This window comes from Papio anubis, chromosome 8 (genome assembly GCF_008728515.1).
Source record: "Papio anubis isolate 15944 chromosome 8, Panubis1.0, whole genome shotgun sequence".
Taxonomy (NCBI): Eukaryota; Metazoa; Chordata; class Mammalia; order Primates; family Cercopithecidae; genus Papio; species Papio anubis.
In genome coordinates this window covers 68889457-68909820 of record NC_044983.1, presented here as the reverse complement: position 1 = coordinate 68909820, position 20364 = coordinate 68889457, and the positions used below count along the sequence as shown (strand labels likewise).

Here is a 20364-nt window from a genome sequence, read left to right as displayed (position 1 = left end):
TTTGCTAGCAAGATGTTGGGTTGGCTCATATCTGCTTCTGATGGGATTAGTTATAATGGAAAAACTTTCCTTTCCTTAACATTTATTTAATGTCCATGTGATGTTATTCAACAAGTGCATTTCAGTGTACCCTGAATTTATATGTAAGTAATTTTATGATAATGTATAATATTCAGGCTAAAGAAGACTAAGGAGACATGCAGTGTGGCACCACTTCGGGAGAAATCAAAAGGTAAGCTGACTCATCCTTTTTTCTACCACTTGTCTTGGGTGTCATATACCTTATCTTTTAAAAAAAAAATTCCTTTCTTTTCATTGATTTAATTTTCTTTGTTTTGTTACTACTTCTTTTAAGCTTTGTTTATTTTATAAACTAAGTGGATGTTGGGTTCATTATAAACATACTTTTATAATTTCAGGACCCTAGGGTAGGCCCTCATCATATCTCACTTGGGCCATTTAGTGCCTGCAAACTGGTCTTCTTGTTTTGAATGTCTGATCTTTGAAATCCTTCAATGCTACAAAAAAGTCTAAAACTTTGACTTCTAATCACATTACTCTCTTCTTCAAAAACAGTGACTCCCTCATTACCCACAGACTGAGTATGAACTCTTTAGTTTGACATTGAACCCTTTGCCATCTTCCCTCAGCTTTCCTTTCTAGCTTTATCTTCTAATTGCTATTTTTGTGAATCCTGTGTACTTACGACTTCTCATACAGAAACTTATCTATTTACCAACAGTTTTGGTCCCAAAAAACTACTCTTAAGTCAACTTACTCCTAAGTTCATGGTGACTGAAAGGGTTTATGGTACTAAGGTATATTTTATTTGCCATTTGTCCTTCAGTCTATCAAATGATTCATCCTTTCCCTATGTGCAACGAATGTTTTCTTAAAAGCTTAAGCTTTTTATTGAATCAGTACAAATAGCCTAACATCCGAGAAAAGACCAGGACCAGACAGATTCACAGCTGAATTCTACCAGATGTACAAAGAAGAGTGGGTACCATTCACACTGAAACTATCTAAAAATTTGAGGAGGAGGGATTCCTCTGTAATTCATTCTAGGAGACCAGCATCATCCTGATACCAAAACATGCAGAGATACAACAAAAAAAGAAAACTTCCAATCAATATCCCTGATGAACATTGATGTAAAAATCCTCAGCAAAATACTAGCAAGCTGAATCCAGCAGCACACCAAAAAGCTTATGCACCACAATTAAGTAGGCTTGATCCCTGCAATGCAAGGTTGGTTCAACATATCCAAATCAATAAGGGGATTCATCACATAAACAGAACTAAAGACAAAACCACATGATTATCTCAACAGATGCAGAAAGGCTTTTGATAAAATTCAATACCCTTTCATGTTAAAAATTCTCAATAAACTAGGTATTGAAGGACATACCATAAAATAATAACAGCCATCTATGACAAACCCACAGCCAACATCATACTGAATGGGCAAAAGCTAGATGCATTCCCCCTGAAAACCAGCACAAGACACTCACCACTCTTATTCAACATATTATTGGAAGTTCTGACCATAGCAATCAGTCAAGAGAGAGAAATAAAGTGCATTCCAATAAGAAGAGAGAAAGTCAAATGTTGCGGGAAGTCAAGGACCCCAAATGGAGGGACTGGCTGGAGCTGCAGCAGAGGAACATAAATTGTGATTTCATGGACATTTATCAGTTCCCAAATAATACTTTTATTATTTCTTATGCCTATCTTTTCTTTAATCTCTTAATCCTGTTATCTTCGTAAGCTGAGGATGTACTTCACCTCAGGACCACTGTGATAATTGTGTCAACTGTACAAATTGATTACAAAACAATCAAACTGGTTCTCTCAAACCCTGTTTCCTGTTGTTTAAGATGTTTATCAAGACAATATGTGCACCGCTGAACATAAACCCTTATCAGTAGTTCTGCTTTTGCAATTTGTCCTGTTCCCTCAGAAGCATGTGATCTTTGTTAGACCCTTATTAGTAGTTCTGCTTTTTGCCCTTTGAAGCATGTGATCTTTGTACCTACTCCCTGTTCTTATGCCCCCTCCCCTTTTTAAAACCCTTAATAAAAACTTGCTGGTTTGAGGCTCAGGTGGGCATCATGGTTCTACTGATATGAGATGGCCCAGCTGTAAAATTCCTCTCTCTTTGTACTGTCTCTCCTTATTTCTCAGTCGGCTGACACTTATGGAAAATAGAAAGAACCTACGTTGAAATATTGGGGGCGGGTTCCCTCAATAGTCAAACTATCCCTGTTTGTAGATGACATAATCCTATATCCAGAAAACCCCATAGTCTTGGCCCAAAAGCTCCTTAAGCTGATAACTTCAGCAAAATTTCAGGATACGAAATCAATGTGCAAAAATTGATAGCATTCCTATACACCAACAACAGTCAAGCCAAGAGTCAAGTCATGAACACAATCCCATTCACAATTGGCACAAAAAGAATAGTGTACCTAGGAATACAGCTAACCAGGGAGGTGAAAGATCTCTACAAGAAAACTACAAAACACTGCTCAAAGAAATCAGAGATGACACAAACAAGTGGAAAAACATTCCATGTTCATGGATAGGAAGACTTAATATAGTTAAAATAACTATGCTACCCAAAGCAGTTTGTAGATTCAATGTGATTCCTATTAAACTACCAATGACATTCTTCACAGAACTAGAAAAAACTATTTTAAAATTCATATGGAACCAGAAAAGAGCCCAAATAGCCAAGGCAAACCTAAAAAAAAAAGAACAAAGCTGGGGGTATCACACAACCCAACCTCAAACCATGGTACAGGGCTGTGGTAACCAAAACAGCATGGTACTGGTACAAAAACAGACACATAGATCAATGGAACACAATAGAGAGATCAGAAATAAGACCACATACCTACAAGTATCTGATTTTCAACAAAGCTGGCAAAAACAAGCAATGGGGAAAGGTCTCCCTATTCAATAAATGATGCTGGGCTAACTGGCTAGCCATATGCAGAAGATTAAAACTGGACTCCTTTCTTACACCATATACAAAAATCAACTTAAGGTAGATTAAAGACTTAAATGTAAAACCCAAAACTATAAAACCCTTGGAAGACAACCTAGGGAATACCAATCTAGACATAGGAATAGGCAATGATTTCATGATGAAGATGCCAAAACAATTGCAACAAAAGCAAAAATTGACAAATAGGATCTAATTAAACTAAAGTGCTTCTGCATAGCAAAATAAACTATCAACAGAGTAAACAGATAACCTACAGAATGGAAGAAAAATTTTGCAAACTATGCATCTGACAAAGGTCTAATATCCAGCATCTATGAGGAATTTTAAACAATTTACAAGAAAAAAAAAAAAAACCCTCATTAAAAAGCGGACAAAGGACATGAACAGACACTTTTCAAAAGAAGGCATACATGCAGCCAAACAAGCATATGAAAAAACTCAACATCACTGATCATTAGAGAAATGCAAATCAAAACTTCAATGAGATACCATCTTGCATGAGTCAGAATGGCTACTATCAAAAAGTCAAAAAATAACAGATACTGGAGAGGTTATAAAGAAAAAGGAACACTTATACACTATTGGTGGAAATGTAAATTAGTTTAACCATTGTAGGAAACAGTGTGGTGATTCCTCAAAGACCTAAAAATAGAAATGCCATTCGACCCAGAAATCCCATTATTGGGTAAGTACCCAAAGGACTATAAATCCTTCTGTCATAAAGATACATGCATGCGTATGTTCATTGCAACACTATTCACAATAGCAAAGACATGGAATCAACCTAAATGCCTATAAATGGTAGACTGGATAAGGAAAATGTGGTACACATACACCATGGAATATTATGCAGCCATACAAAAGAACAAGATCATGTCCTTTGCAGGAACATGGATGGAGCTGGAGGCCATTATCCTTAGCAAACTAATGCAGGAACAGAAAACAAAATACCACAGGTTCTCACTTACAAGTGGTAGCTAAGTGATGAGAACACATGGACACACAGAGAGGAACAGCAGACACTGGGGCCTACCTGAATGTGGAGGGTGGGAGGTGGGAGAGGATCAGGAAAAATAACTAATGGGTACTTGGCTCAGTACTTCGGTAAAGAAATAATCTGTACAACAAATCCCTGCAACACAAGTTTACCTATATAACAAACCTTCACATGTACCTCTGAACTTAAAATAAAAGTTAAAAAGAAAGTTAAATATTTTTAAAACCTTATTTTAGATTTTTATCATAATCATACTATCTTCCTCTAATACACTCATACTTCCATGACTTTGGCTTATGGAATAATGGAGTTAACTGAACACCTCCAAATGAACAACCAAAACTAAAATTACTAAGTAATTGACATTATTGGTAGCTGTCAGAATTGACTTATTGGTAGCTCTGCAAGCTCAGTCTATGGAAGTTTATAAGGGTAAATGTTCATGAACTTTTCCTTGGATGTTTTCTTTCTCTTAATTTCCATATACTAAAACAACTTCTGTAATCAACAGACAGTGTAAAGTAAATAAAGAAATGTTAATTAGAACAAAAGACATTGCTGGCTGGGCGTGGTGGCTCACGCTTGTAATCCTAGCACTTTGGGAGGCCGAGGCAGGAAAATCATGAGGTCAGGAGTTTGAGACCAGCCTGGCCAACATGGTGAAACCCCGTCTCTCCTAAAAATACAAAAATTAGCCGGGCATGGTGGCGCGCGGCTGTAATCTCAGCTACTCAGGGAGCTGAGGCAGGAGAATCGCTTGAACCTGGGAGGCGGAGGTTGCCGTGAGCTGAGATTGTGCCACTGCACTCTAGCCTGGGCGACAGAGCAAGACTTTGTCTCAAAAAAACAAACAAACAACAAAAAACTCAAAAGACGTTGCTTTGAATCTCGGCCCAAATGAACATTTGCCAGCCTTTTTTCCAACATTATGGCTTCGGTGTCTTATTCACACACCTTCGTATCCCTACAGTGCCTACACTAGTTTCTGCAACAAAGTGAGTCTTCAGTAAATACTTATTAAAAGTTATTTTCCTTCAGAGTCGTACAAGAAGGGAGGTCATAGGGCAGGCATGGTGGCTTATGCCTGTAATCCCAGCACTTTGGGAGGCCGAGGCAGGTGGATTTCTCGAGCCCAGGAGTTCAAGACCAGCCTGGGCAACATGGCAAACCCCATCTCTACAAAAATACAAAAATTATCCAAGTGTGGTGGCTCACACTTGTAGTCCTGACTACTTGGGAGGCTGAGGTGAGAGGATTGCTTAAGCCTGGGAGGCAGAGGTTGCAATGAGCTGAGATGGCACCACTGCACTCCAGCCTGGATGACAGAGGGAGACCCTGTCTCAAAAAAAAAAAAAAAAAAAAAGAAGGCAGTTCACGTATTCATTTTCATTCAACAAGTATAACAAGTATGAATTGATTATCTATTATGTGCCAGGCATTGCTCTGGGCTCAGGATACATCTCTGAATGAAACAAAGATCCCTGCCCTGGTGGAGCTTACATTCTAATGGAAGAATATAACCAACAAACACGAAATATAACAAATGAGTCTATTGTATAGTATACCAGAAGGTAAGTGCAGTGGAGACAACAACAAAATAGAGCAGGGTAAAGGAAACCAGGAGATCTGAGCAGAGAAGGGTGATTTACAATTTTAAATAGGGAGGTCAGGGAAGGTTTAACAGAGAGTAATCTTTGAACAAAGACTTGAAAGAGGTGAAGGAGTTAAGTTATTCTTTTGGGACCAGCAAAGGCTCCCAAGGCAGGATGGTGCCTGATCTGTTGCAAGAACATCAAGACTGCAGCGTGGCTAAGTAGTGGAAGATGAGGTAAGAAAAATAATGGTGTATCTGATCGTACAGGGTCATAGAGAGGACTTTTAATTTACCTCTGATTGTAATGAAGAGTCATTGACTGATTTTAAAAAAGGATGATTTTTAATGTGATCGAAGTTTTCAAAGGATTACTATGGCAACTGTCATCTCTTTCAACAGTTGTCATTAAAAAAAAAAAAAAAAAATTACCTGAGAATTTCCTCTGGCTATGAAGAAATAGCTTTTATAAGACTGTCTTTACCAGTAGATAGAACTTGAGAGGCCAACATGTGGAGGAATAACCAAAGAGAAGTGAGTCCCAAATTCTGTGAGCAATTTCCCCTCCAAGTGTTTGTCTATTCCCAAGTAGTTGTGTACTGGGTCAATATTTCAGGAAATCAAACAGAAAACAGCTTCTAGGAGGCTTAAGAACTGAGTACAGAGATATCAGTAACTTAGCATTTGCTGTGAGGACAGAGGTGAGAGTTTAAGGCCTGCCAAGATGGAGGGTCCTTAGTACACACCCCAGGCTCTCAGTTAAAACTCCTATAGGGCTATATACCATAAATAAAAGTATACCATCAAGAATATAGTAGCTTGTTTTTTTCTTTTTCCTTTTTCTTTCTTTCTTTTTTTTTTTTTTGCAGAGTCCCACTCTGTTGCCCAGGTTGGAGTGCAGGCTAATTTTTATATTTTTAGTAGAGATGGGGTTTTACCATGTCGGCTAGGCTGGTCTCAAACTCCTGACCTCAAGTGATCTGCCCACCTTGACCTCCCATAGTGCTGGGGTTACAGGCATGAGCCACCATGCCTGACTTAATAGACTAGCTTTAAAAAAACCTAAAACCCAGTCTTGACTGGATTAAATTGATCTTCCTGACAGAAAAAAATGAAATTCTCTCTGGAGAACTATAAGACGAACCAGAGCCTTATAAGTTTTCATACACAGTGTCTAGCACCCAGTCAAAACTTAACAGGCATAGAAGAATAACAAAAAATAAGACGAGAAACAGACAACAGAAGCAGACCCATAAATAATACAAGCGTCTTAGTCTGTGCTGCTATAACAAAATACTGTAAACTGGGTAGCTTATAAACAATGCAAATTTAGTATCTTTAGTAACAAGGCTATAATTAGCTCTAAAGCAAGCTGAGAAATGTAATCTATACCTGGATGACCATGTGCCCAGTTAAAATTCTGTTATGGAAGAAGAGGTAAAAAGTTTTAAGAGATTTTTTTTTTTTTTTTTTTTTTTTTTGAGACGGAGTCTCACTCTGTCACCCAGGCTGGAGTGCAGTGGCCAGATCTCTGCTCACTGCAAGCTCCGCCTCCCGGGTTTACGCCATTCTCCTGGCTCAGCCTCCCGAGTAGCTGGGACTACAGGCGCTCGCCACCTCGCCCGGCTAGTTTTTTAAGAGATTGATTAATAGTTTGCCACAATTCTTTTTAAATTAAAATGACTAACTTTCTATTATGTGTATTTTGATATGCAGTTTTGTCATTTGGTCTTACAGTCATCTACCTTGCCAAAGACACATTATTTCTTATAATTATTAAATAGATTATTTTGAATTGTCTATGTAGATTATCATAATCATCTATAAATAATGTCAATTTTGTTTCCTCCTTTCCAAATTCTATGCCTTTCTTTCTTTTACTAAGCTGGCTAGAACCACAAATACAACGCTGAGTAGAAGTGAATAGTAGCCATCTTTGGCTTGTTTCTAATTTTAAAGAAAATCCCTTTAATGTTTGTTCATTAAGAATGACGCTTGCCGCCAGGTGCGGTGGCTCACGCCTGTAATCCCAGCACTTTGGGAGGCTGAGGCGGGTGGATCACGAGGTCAGGAGAAGGAGACCATCCTGGCTAACACAGTGAAACCCCGTCTTTACTAAAAAATACAAAAAAATCAGTCGGGTGCGGTGGCAGGCACCTGCAGTTCCAGCTACTCGGGAGGCTGAAGCAGGAGAATGGCGTGAACCCGGGAGGCGGAGCTTGCCGTGAGCTGAGATTGAGCCACTGCACTCCAGCCTGGGTGACAGAGCGAGACTCCATCTCAAAAATTAAAAAAAATAAAATAAAATAATAAAAAAAGAATGATGCTTGCTTTGGGTTTTGAACAGATATGCTTAATGAAGTTAAAGAAGCTCCCTTTAATTTGCTAAGAGTTTTTTTTCTTTTAAATGGAAGTTGAATTTTACTAAATAATTTCCCTGAACTGATTGAGGTGGTCATATTTTTTGTTTAATATTTTAATGTGAAGAATAACATTTACAGATTTTGTAATGTTAAGTCTCTCTTGAATTCCTGAAATACACCCAACTTAGAAGTGATTTATTATTTGTTTATGTTCTGCCATATTTAATTTGCTAATATCGCACTTGGGATTTTTTACCTATACTGGTAAGTAGAGTGAGATTGCCATGAATTTTCTTTTTTGTTCTGTCCTTGTCTGGATTCAGTGTCCACATTATAATGGCCTTGTGGAATGAATTCGGGACTATTCCTTCTCTTTCTACTCTCTGAAGGATGCGACCTAAAATTGGAATGATTTTTCTCTCAAAAGTCAGAGGAAATTCATTTGTAAAATTCATTTGGGTTACTTGTTTTCTTTGGGAGAATCTTTTAATATTGGCTCAATCATTTTAAATTTAGGGCTCTTAAGGTATTCTAATTTTTCAATCAGTTTTGGTAAGTTATATTTTCTAGAAACTTTTGCATTTTGTCTAAGTTTTAAAAATTTATTAGCATTAAGTTTAGTCTTTGCTTTATCTGTAATTCTGTTCCTCTTTTCCCAATATTATATATTTGTGCCTTCTTTTATTGTCTTGAGTAATGTCACCAGAGGCTTTCCTTTTTTATTAGTTTTTTTTCAATGAAGAGCTTTTGTCTTTTTAAAAAATCTCTTTTATTGTAACTTGGTTTTCTACTTCATTGATTTCTCCCCTTTCCTATATTATCTTTTTCCTTCATGTTCTTTGGGTTTACTCTTTTCCTAATGTGTATCTAATACCTATGTTTTAAATTTTCAACCTTCTTTTCTAACATAGACATTTTAGGATATAAGCCTCTCTCTTTTGCTCCATTACACAACTTTTGTGATATTTATCATTTAGCAACAAATATTTTATATTTATTATGATTTCTTTTATGACTGATACTTTAGAAAGTGTGTTGATATGGTTTGACTGTGTCCCCACTGAAATCTCATCTTGAATTGTAGTTCCCATAGTTCCCATGTGTTGTGGGATGGACTCAAAGGGAAATAATTGAATCATGGGGGTGGTTCCCCCATACCGCTCTCGTGGTAGTGAATAATTCTCAGGAGATCCGATGTTTTTTTTTTTTTTTTTTTTTTTTTTTTTTTTTTTTTTTTGAGACAGAGTCTTGCTCTGTCTCCCAGGCTGGAGTGCAGTGGCGCGATCTCTGCTCACGGTAAGCTCCACCTCCCGGGTTCACGCCATTCTCCTGCCTCAGCCTCCCAAGTAGCTGGGACTACAGGCACCCACCACCACGCCCGGCTGTTTTTTTGTATTTTTAGTAGAGACGGGGTTTCACTGTGTTAGCCAGGATGGTCTCAATCTCCTGACCTCATGATCTGCCTGCCTGGGCCTCCCAAAGTGCTGGGATTACAGGCGTGAGCCACCGCGCCCGTTGGTTTTATGAGAGGAAACCCCTTTTGCTTGGTTCTCGTTCTCTCTTATCTAACGCCATGTAAGACATGTCTTTTGCCTTCTGGCGATTGTGAGGCTTCACCAGCCAGGTGGAACTGTGAGTTCATTAAACCTCTTTTTCTTTACAAATTACCCAGTCTCAGTTATGTCCTTATCAGCAGTGTAAAAATGGACTAATACATGTGTATACATTTCTAAATATTTCAGAATTTTAAATTTATCTTATTATTAACAACTTCCAACTTAATTGCATTTGTGTGTATGATACTGATTCTTTGAAGTTTTTTCAGGTTTGCCTAATGCCTGCAATCTAGTTATTTTGCTGCCAGAGGGCCTTTTAAAGTGTCAAGTCCATTGTACTGCTACGAACAGAAGTCCTGATCATATTCTTAACTCTCAGCTATTTCTCTCTGAACTCCTCACTCATATTACCCCTGCAAACAAAACAAACAGAAAAATAACAACTACATTGGAGAATTGACGATAGTGCTTTTTTTGACACTTGAAACTGAAGTTAAATAATAATATTTTAAAGTAATATAGGTCAGTATATTATTTTCAAAGCTCCATATATGTTTTTAAATAGAAGTATTTCTACATATTTATGTATTTAGGGGTAATATGTAGTGATTTGAACTTTGATGAATCTGGGTTCAAATCCTGACTTTGACAGTTACTAAGTATGTGCCCTTGGGCAAGTTATTTAGCATCCCTAAAATCTGTAACTTGAGATAGTACAGATGACTCCTTCATAGTAGTGTTGTATGGATAAAATAGATGTGAAATACTTGACAAAGATCATTCAACAAATGCTATCTGTTGTTATTACTGCCACCCTATGATATAAGCTTAATGCTATTTCAGTTAAGTGAACAAGTTTATTTCACTTTACAATTTTACTTCACTTAGCATTTATGATAAATGTTTTTATTGGAAGAAAATAACTTGATAGGCATGTAAAATATGAAATGAGTTAATTATTTGTGGAGATGATGCATTTTGCTTTGAAATAAATCTCACAGTTGTCCTGTGTTTTAAAAAGTATTGTACAGGCCGAGCGCAATGGCTCACGCCTGTAATCCCAGCACTTTGGGAGGCCGAGGTGGGTGGATCAGGAGGTCAGGAGATTGAGACCATGCTGGCTAACACTGTGAAACCCCGTCTCTACTAAAAATACAAAAAATTAGCCGGCGTGGTGGCAGGCGCCTGTAGTCCCAGCTACTTGGGGGGCTGAGCCAGGAGAATGGTGTGAACCCGGGAGAAGGAGCTTGCAGTGAGCCGAGATTGGGCCACTGCACTCCAGCCTGGGCGACAGAGCGAGACTCCATCCTCCATTTCAAAAAAAAGAAAAAAAAGGAAAGTAAACATGGCATTTCTAATTCAAAATATGTGTTATATTAAAAACTAGTAGTTTTTTTTTATTTTCTGGGTACATAGTGGGTGTATATATTTATGGGGTATTTGAGATATTTTGATACAGGCATACAATGTGTAATAATCACATATAGGTGAATGGAGTATCTATCCCCTCAGGCATTTCTCCTTTGTGTTACAAACAATCCAATTATACTCTTTTAGTTATTTTTAAATGTACAAGTAGATTATTATTGACTATAATTGCCCTATTGTGCTATCAAATACATGTTCTTATTCATTCTTTGTATTTTTTGTACCTATTAACCATCCCCACTTCCCCCCCCCCCCCCACCTCTCCTCCACTATCCTTCCCAGCCTCTGGTAACCATGCTTCTATTCTCTATCTCTATAAGTTCAATTGTTCTAGTTTTTAGCACCCACAAATAAGTGAGAATATGTGAAATTTGTCTTTCTGTGCCTGGCTTATTTAACCTAACATAATGATCTCTGGTTCCATCCATAATGTTGCAAATGACAGGATCTCATTCTTTTTTATGGCTGAATAGTACTCCATTGTGTATATGTACCACATTTTCTTCATCCATTCATCTGTTGATGGACATTTCAGTTGCTTCCAAATCTTGGTTATTGTGAACAGTGCTGCAGTAAACATAGGAGTGCAGATACCTCTTTGATACACCAATTTCCTTTCTTTTGGGTATATGCCTAGCAATAGGATTGCTGGACCATATGGTAGCTCCATTTTTGGTTTTCTGAGAAACCTCCAAACTGTTCTTCACAGTGGTTGTAGTAATGTACATTCCCACTAACAGTGAATGAAGGTCCCCTTTTCTCTACATCCTCGCCAGCATGTGTTATTTCCTGTCTGTTAGATAAAAGCCATTTTAATTGGGGTTAAATGATATCTCATTGTAGTTTTGATGTCTCTGATAATCAGTGATGTTGACCACCTTTTCATATGCCTGTTTGCTGTTTGCATGTCTTCTTTTTGGAAATGTCTATTCAAGTCTTTTGCCCACTTAATTAATTAATTAATTATTATTAACATGAGAGTTTAAATGAGACAGAGTCTTGCTATGTTGCCCAGGCTGGTCTTGAACTTCTGAGCTCAAGGGATCTGCTCACCTCAGCCTCCCAAAGTGCTGAGATTATAGACGTGAGCCACCCTGCTTAGCCCTTTTGTCTATTTTAAAATGGGATTATTAGACTTTTCCCATAGAGTTGTTTAAGCTCCTTATATATTCTGTTTGTTAATCCCTTGTAAGATGGGTAGTTTGCAAATATTTTCTCCCATTCTGTAGGTTCTTTTCATTTTGTTGTTTCCTTTGCTGTACAGAAGCTTTTTATTAATAATTTGATGTGATGCCATTTGTCCATTTTTGCTTTGTTTGCCTGTGCTTCTGGGGTATTACTCAGGAAATCTTTGACCACTCCAATATCCTGGAGAGTTTCCCCAATGTTTTCTTCTAGTATTCATAGTTTGAGATCTTGGATTTAAGTCTTTAATCCATTTTGATTTGATTTTTTTTATACGGTGAGGGATGGGGTGTGGTTTCATTTTTCTGCATAATATCCAGTTTTATAATATCCATAATATCCAGTTTTCCCAGCACCATTTATTGATGAGATGGTCTTTTCCCTAGTGTATATTCTTGGCCCTTTTGTTGAAAATGAATCCACTATAGATGTATAGATTTGTTTCTGCATTGTTTATTCTGTTCCATTGGTCTATATGTCTGTTTTTATGGCAGTACCATGCTTTTTCTGGTTTGATATACCTCAGTAGTGTAAGAACTAGTAGTGTGTAATAGTCATTTGTGGAAGAAATATTTCAGTCACATTATATTTAATAGAATATTATTTGTGGGTGCTTAATTCATTTTAATAGCTGACTCCCCGCCTCCTCCTCCAGGTTCTGGCTTCAGTGATCCTCTCACTGGAGCACCATCTCAATACTTAGAGAGACTTTCCAAAATAGCCATATTGGAATATGATACCATTCGTCAGGAAACAACCAAAAAATCAAAAAAAGGCAAGAAACGAGAGCTCCGAGACTGCTGAGAAATGTCGTACAGTGTGATGCTTTCTTCAGTGACTTTTAAGCTTTATATTTTCTTTTTTTATGTGATACGATGCAAAATGATTTATATAAAAATGAAAATGTAAATAGGAAATAAATATGTTATAGATGAGTCATTGTATTTTGTTAACATTACAGAGACAAATTATATTTTTTCCTTATTTATGTTGAAGGACTATAAATTATGGTTTATGGGAAAATAAGCATAAGATAAATTTTATTCCGTGAGTTTTACATACATTGATTGTGTGTTTTGATTCAATTTGATACTCTTGAGTGTCTATTTTGTGCAATGACCTTGGCTAGCTGCTAGGGAAGATTTAAGATAAAGTGAGGTCTTGAGGGCAGCACAAGATGGCTGAATAGGAACAGCTCTGGTCTGCAGCAACCAGCATGATCAACGCAGGAGATGAGTGATTTCTGTATTTCCAACTGAGGTACATGGTTCATCTCACTGGGACTGGTTGAACAGTGGATGCAGCCCAAGGAGGGTGAACCGAAGCAGGGCAGGGCATCGCCTCACCCGGGAAGTGCAAGGGGTTGGGGGATTTCCCTTTCCTAGCCAAGGGAAGCCATGACAGACTGTACCTGGAAAAACGGGACACTCCCGCCCAAATACCATGCTTTCCCAAGGTCTTAGCAACTGACAGACAAGAAGATTCTCTCCTGTGCCTGGCTCAGTGGGTCCTATGCCCATGGAGCCTTGCTTACTGCTAGCAGTCTGAGATGAAACTGCAAGGTGGCAGCCTGGCTGGGGGAGGGGCGTCTGCCATTGCTGAGGCTTGAGTAGATAAACAAAGCAGCTGGGAAGCTCTAACTGAGCGGAGCCCACTGCAGCTCAGCAAGGCCTCTAGAGACTCCACCTCTTGGGCAGGGCATAGCTGAACAAAAGGCAGCAGACAGTTTCTGCAGACTTAAATGTACCTGTCTGACAGCTCTGGAGATAGCAGTGGTTCTCCCACCATGGCGTCTGAGCTCTGAGAACAGACAGACTGCCTTCTCAAGTGGGTCGCTGACCCCTGTGTAACCTAACTGGGAGACATCTCCCAATAAGGGCCAACAGACACCTCGTATAGGCAGGTGCCCCTCTGGGACTAAGCTTTCAGAGGAAGGATCAGGCAGCAATATTTGCTGTTCTGCAATATTTGCTGTTCTGCAGCCTCCACTGGTGAACAGGGTCTGGAATGGACCTCCAGCCAACTCCAACGGACCTGCAGCTGTTGCAGCTGTTCTGCAGCCTCTGCTGATGAACAGGGTCTGGAGTGGACCTCCCAGGCAAACAGGGTCTGAATTGGACCTCCAGCAAACTCCAACAGACCTGCAGCTGAGAGACCTGACTATTTGAAGGAAAACTAACAAACAGAAAGGAATAGCACCAACATCAACAAAAAGGACATCTACACCAAAACCCCATCTGTAGGTCACCAACATCAGAGACCAAAGGTAGACAAAACCACAAAGATGGGGAGAAACCAGAGTAGAAAAGCTGAAAATTCTAAAAACCAGAGTGCCTCTTCTCCTCCAAAGGATCACAGCTCCTTGCCAGCAATGGGACAAAGCTGGATGCAGAATGATTTTGATGAGTTGACAGAAGTAGGCTTCAGAAGGTCGGTAATAACAAACTTCTCCGAGCTAAAGGAGTATGTTCAAACCCATTGCAAGGAAGCTAAAAACCTTGAAAAAAGGTTAGACAAACGGCTAACTAGAATAAACTGTAGAGAAGACCTTAAATGACCTGATGGAGCTGAAAACCATGGCACGAGAACTTCGTGACACATGTCCAAGCTTCAATAGCTGATTCGATCAAGTGGAAGAAAGGGTATCAGTGATTGAAGATCAAATTAATGAAATAAAGCGAGAAGAGAAGTTTAGAGAAAAAAGAGTAAAAAGAAATGAACAAAACCTCCAAGAAATATGGGACTATGTGAAAAGACCAAATCTAGGTTTGATTGGTGTATCTGAAAGTGATGGGGAGAATGGAACCAAGTTGGAAAACACTCTTCAGGATATTATCCAGGAGAACTTCCCCAACCTAGCAAGGGAGGCCAACATTCACATTCAGGAAATACAGAGAACACCACAAAGATACTCCTCAAGAAGAGCAACCCCAAGACACATAATTGTCAGATTCAGCAAGGTTGAAATGGAGGAAAAAATGTTAAGGGCAGCCAGAGAGAAAGGTCGGGTTACCCACAAAGGGAAGCCCATCAGACTAACAGTGGATCTCTTGGCGGAAACCTTACAAGCCAGAAGAGAGTGGGGGCCAATATTCACCATTCTTAAAGAAAAGAATTTTTTTCAACCCAGAAGTTCATATCCAGCCAAACTAAGTTTCGTAAGTGAAGGATAAATAAAATCCTTTACAGACAAGCAAATGCTGAGAGATTCTGTCACCACCAGGCCTGCCTTACAAGAGCTCCTGAAGGAAGCACTAAACATGGAAAGAAACAACCAGTACCAGCCACTGCAAAAACATGCCGAATAGTAAAGACCATCGATGCTATGAAGAAACTGCATCAATTAATGGGCAAAGTAACCAGCAAACATCAAAATCACAGGATCAAATTCACACATAACAATATTAACCTTAAATGTAAATGGGCTAAATGCCCCAATTAAAAGACACAGACTGGCAAATTGGATAAAGAGTCAAGACCCATCAGTGTGCTGTATTCAGGAGACCCATCTCATGTGCAGAGACACACATAGGCTCAAAATAAAGGGATGGATGAAGATCTACCAAGCAAATGGAAAGCCAAAAAAAAGCAGGGGTTGCAATCCTAGTCTCTGATAGAACAGACTTTAAACCAACAAAGATCAAAAGAGATAAAGAAGGCCATTACATAATGGTAAAGGGATCAATTCAACAAGAAGAGCTAACCTAAATATATATGCACCCAATACAGGAGCACCTAGATTCATAAAGCGAGTCCTTAGAGACCTACAAAGAGACTTAGATTCCCACACAATAATAATGGGAGACTTTAACACCCCACTGTCAATATTAGACAGATCAACGAGACAGAAAGTTAACAAGGATATCCAGGACTTGAACTCAACTCTGCACCAAGCAGACCTAATAGACATCTACAGAACTCTCCACCCCAGTCAACAGGATATACATTTTCAACACCACATCACACTTATTCTAAAATTGACCACATAATTGGAAGTAAGCACTCCTCAGCAAATGTAAAAGAACAGAAATTAAAAAAACTGTCTCTGAGACCACAGTACAATCAAATTAGAACTCAGGATTAAGAAACCACACAACTACATGGAAATTGAACAACCTGCTCCTGAATGACAACTGGGTAAAGAACAAAATGAAGGCAGAAATAAAGATGTTATTTGAAACCAATGAGAACAAAGATACAATGTACCAGAATCTCTGGGACGCATTTAAAGCAGTGTGTAGAGGGAAATTTATAGCACTAAATGTCCACAAAAAAAGCAGGAAAGATCTAAAATCAACACCCTAACACCACAATTAAAAGAACTAGAGAAGCAAGAGCAAACAAATCCAAAAGCTAGCAGAAGTCAAGAAATAACTACAATCAGAGCATAACTGAAAGAGATAGAGACGCAAAAAACCCTTCAAAAAATCAATGAATCCAGGAGCTGTTTTTTTTGAAAAGATCAACAAAATTGATAGACCACTAGGAAGACTAATGAAGAAGAAAAGAGGGAAGAATCAAATAGATGCAATAAAAAATGATAGACCACCGATACCACAGATATACATACTACCATCATAGAATACTATAAACACCTCTATGCAAATAAACTAGAAAATCTAGAAGAAATTGATAAATTTCTGGACACATACACTCTCCCAAGACTAAACTAGGAAGAAGTTGAATCTCTGAATAGAACAATAACAGGCTCTGAAATTGAGGCAATAATTAATAGGCTACCAACCAAAAAGAGTCCAGGACCAGATGGATTCACAGCTGAATTCTACCAGAGGTAGAGAGAGGAGCTGATACAATTCCTTCTGAAACTATTCCAATCAATAGAAAAAGAGGGAATCCTCCCTAACTCATTTTATGAGGCCAGCATCATTCTTATAGCAAATGCTGGCAGAGACACAACAAAAAAAGAGAATTTTTAGACCAATATCCCTGATGAACATCGATGCAATAATCCTCAATAAAATACTGGCAAACCGAATCCAGCAACACATCAAAAAGCTTATCCACCATGATCAAGTTGGCTTCATCCCTGGGATGCAAGGCTGGTTCAACATATGCAAATCAATAAATGTAACCCATCACATAAACAGAACCAATGACAAAAACCACACGATTATCTCAATAGATGCAGAAAAGGCCTTCGACAAAATTCAACAGCCTTTCATGCTAAAAACTCTCAATAAACTAGGTATTGGTGGAACGTATCTCAAAATTATAAGAGCTATTTTTTATAAACCCATAGCCAATATCATAATGAATGGACAAAAACTGGAGGCATTCCCTTTGAAAACCACCACAAAACAAGGATGCCCTCTCTCACCACTCCTATTCAACATAGTGTTGGAAGTTCTGGCCAGGGAAATCAGGCAAGAGAAAGAAATAAATGGTATTCAATTAGGAAAAGAAGAAGTCAAATTGCCCCTGTTTGCAGATTACATGATTGTGTATTTAGAGAACCCCATTGTCAGCCCCAAATCTCCTTAAGCTGATAAGCAACTTCAGCAAAGTCTCAGGATACAAAATCAATGTGCAAAAATCACAAGCATTCCTATAGGGGGCAAACAGCCAAATCATGAGTGAACTCCCATTCACAATTGCTACAAAGATAACAAAATACCTAGGAATCCAGCTTACAAGGGATGGGAAAGTCCTCTTCAAGGAGAACTACAAACCACTGCTCAACAAAATTAAAGAAGACACAGACAAATGGAAGAATATTCCATGTTCATGGATAGGAAGAATCAATATCGTGAAAATGGCCATACTGCCTAAGGTAATTTATAGATTCAAGCTACTATCAAGCTACCAATGGCTTTTTTCACAGAATTGGAAAATACTACTTTAAAGTTCATATGGAACCAAAAAAGAGCCCACATTGCCAAGATAATCCTAAGCAAAAAGAACAAAGCTGGAGGCATCATGCTACTTGACTTCAAACTATACTAAAAGGCTACAGTAACTAAAACAGTATGGTACTGGTACCAAAACAGAGATATAGACCAATAGAACAGAACAGAGGGCTCAGAAATAACACCACACATCTATAACCATATGATCTTTGACAAACCTGACAGAAACAACCAATGGGGAAAGGATTTCCTATTTAATAAATGGTGCTGGGAAAACTGGCTAGCCATATGTAGAAAGCTGAAACTGGATCCCTTCCTTACACCTTATATGAAAATTAACTCAAGATGGATTAAAGACTTAAATGTTAGACCTAAAACCATAAAAACCCTAGAAGAAAGCCTAGGCAATACCATTCAGGACATAGGCATGGGCAAGGACTTCATGACTAAAACACCAAAAGCAATGGCAACAAAAGCCAAAATAGACAAATAGGATCTAACTAAACTACAGAGCTTCTGCACAGCAAAAGAAACTACCATCAGAGTGAACAGGCAACCTACAGAATGGGAGAAAATTTTTGCAATCTACCCATCTGACACAGGGCCAATATCCAGAATCTACAAAGAACTCAAAGAAATTTACAAGAAAAAGCAAACAATCCTATCAAAAAGTGGGCAAAGGATATGAACAGATACTTCTCAAAAGAAGACATTTATGCAGCCAACAGACACATGAAAAAAGGCTCATCAGTGGTCATGAGAGAAATGCAAATGAAAACCACAATGAGATACCATCTCACACCAGTTAGAATGGCAATCATTAAAAAGTCAGGAAACAACAGATGCTAGAGAGGATAGGGAGAAATAGAAACACTTTTACACTGTTGGTGGGCCTGTAAACTAGTTCAACCGTTGTGGAAGACAGTGTGGCAATTCCTCAGGGATCTAGAACTAGAAATACCATTTGACCCACCACTCCCATTACTGGGTATATACCCAAAGGATTATAAATCATGCTACTATAAAGACACATGCACAAGTATGTTTATTGTGGCACTATTCACAGTAGCAAAGACTTGGAACGAACCCAAATGTCCATCAGTGATAGACTGAATTAAGAAAATGTGGCACATATACACCATGGCATACTATGCAGCCATAAAAAAGGATGAGTTTATGTCCTTTGCAGAGACATCGATGAAGCTGGAAACTATCATTCTCAGCAAACTATCACAAAGACAGAAAACCAAACACTGCGTGTTCTCACTCATAGGTGAGAATTGAAAAATGAGAACACTTGGACACAGTGGGCAGGGAACATCACACACCAGAGCCTATTGGGGGATGGAGGGCTAGGAGAGGGATAGCATTAGGAGAAATACCTAATGTAAGTGACGAGTTGATGGGTGCAACAAACCAACATGACACATGTATAGCTGTGTATCAAACCTGCACCTTGTGCACATGTACCCTAGAACTTAAAGTATAATAATGTTTTAAAAAGTGAGGTCTTACTGTTGAGGTCAGAAAAATTTCTTTTTTTTCCCTGCTTGAGTTTGGAAACAGTTGCTAGATAAGTATTCAAGCAGATGACGATGAAAATTTAGCTTGGTTTGCTGATCAACACAGGATAGGAAGCCCTGTCTTAGATGTGTAGCAATAAGGGGGCTTCCCATTACTGGCCTTCAGAATCGGGCAGATGAACATGCACAGGTAGTGCGAACACCCCCAGTTTCACCTGCACATCAGTTCCTTTACTGCCAAGCATAACAGGGCCTCTTCACTGTGTAGACAGGCAGGTCCCTGAGGGGAAAAAGGAGGTGGGGACAAATGCTCTTCATCTCCATGGGGAGGAGAACGAAAGTCTAGGTCAAGATGAAAACCCCTTTTTGAAAAAGCCTGAGGAGTGGGGAAAAGTGCACATCTCTATCCCTTTCTGAGACACAGGGAGAAAGCAAGGATATGACTGTGATGCCAAGGAGGGTGGGCTCTGGGCCATAAGAGTCACAGAGTGTTACAGAGGTTTACAAATGGGAAGTCACATCCAGCAGGGTGCTCACAGAAAGCTTCAAGGAAGATATGGTGTTGGAAATGGGCCGTAAAGACAGGAAAGAAGGAAAGAGGGCATTTTCAGAAAGAGGGGGAAATAGAAGTAAAGATGCTATGCATTCGGGAATGTTGCACTTGGCTGGAGCACTATGTATTCTAGAGCAAGTGTCATAAATCCATGTGCCTGCAGGCACCAAGGCAGCACCAGATTGAGTGACACCAGTCAGGTGAAGGCTGTAGTGAACTGGGGCCTGTTTCTGCCTTTCAAAGGGCTCTAGTTGCCTAGCCTCAGCCCTTTGTGCCATGCAGGTTCAA

The 20364-nt window shown here is 38.9% G+C and overlaps 1 protein-coding gene across 1 annotated transcript in view; it reads left to right on the top strand.

Moving 5' to 3' along the window:
- C8H8orf89 (chromosome 8 C8orf89 homolog) overlaps positions 1-13091 on the top strand; it is a 63029-nt gene extending 49938 nt beyond the window's left edge. The window contains exons 4-5 of the mRNA XM_017962109.3: positions 177-232; positions 12789-13091. Of these exons, the coding sequence (XP_017817598.2) occupies positions 177-232; positions 12789-12937 (205 nt within the window). The 3' untranslated portion in view covers positions 12938-13091. The remainder of the gene's footprint in view (positions 1-176; positions 233-12788) is intronic.
- The last annotated feature ends 7273 nt before the right edge of the window (positions 13092-20364 follow it).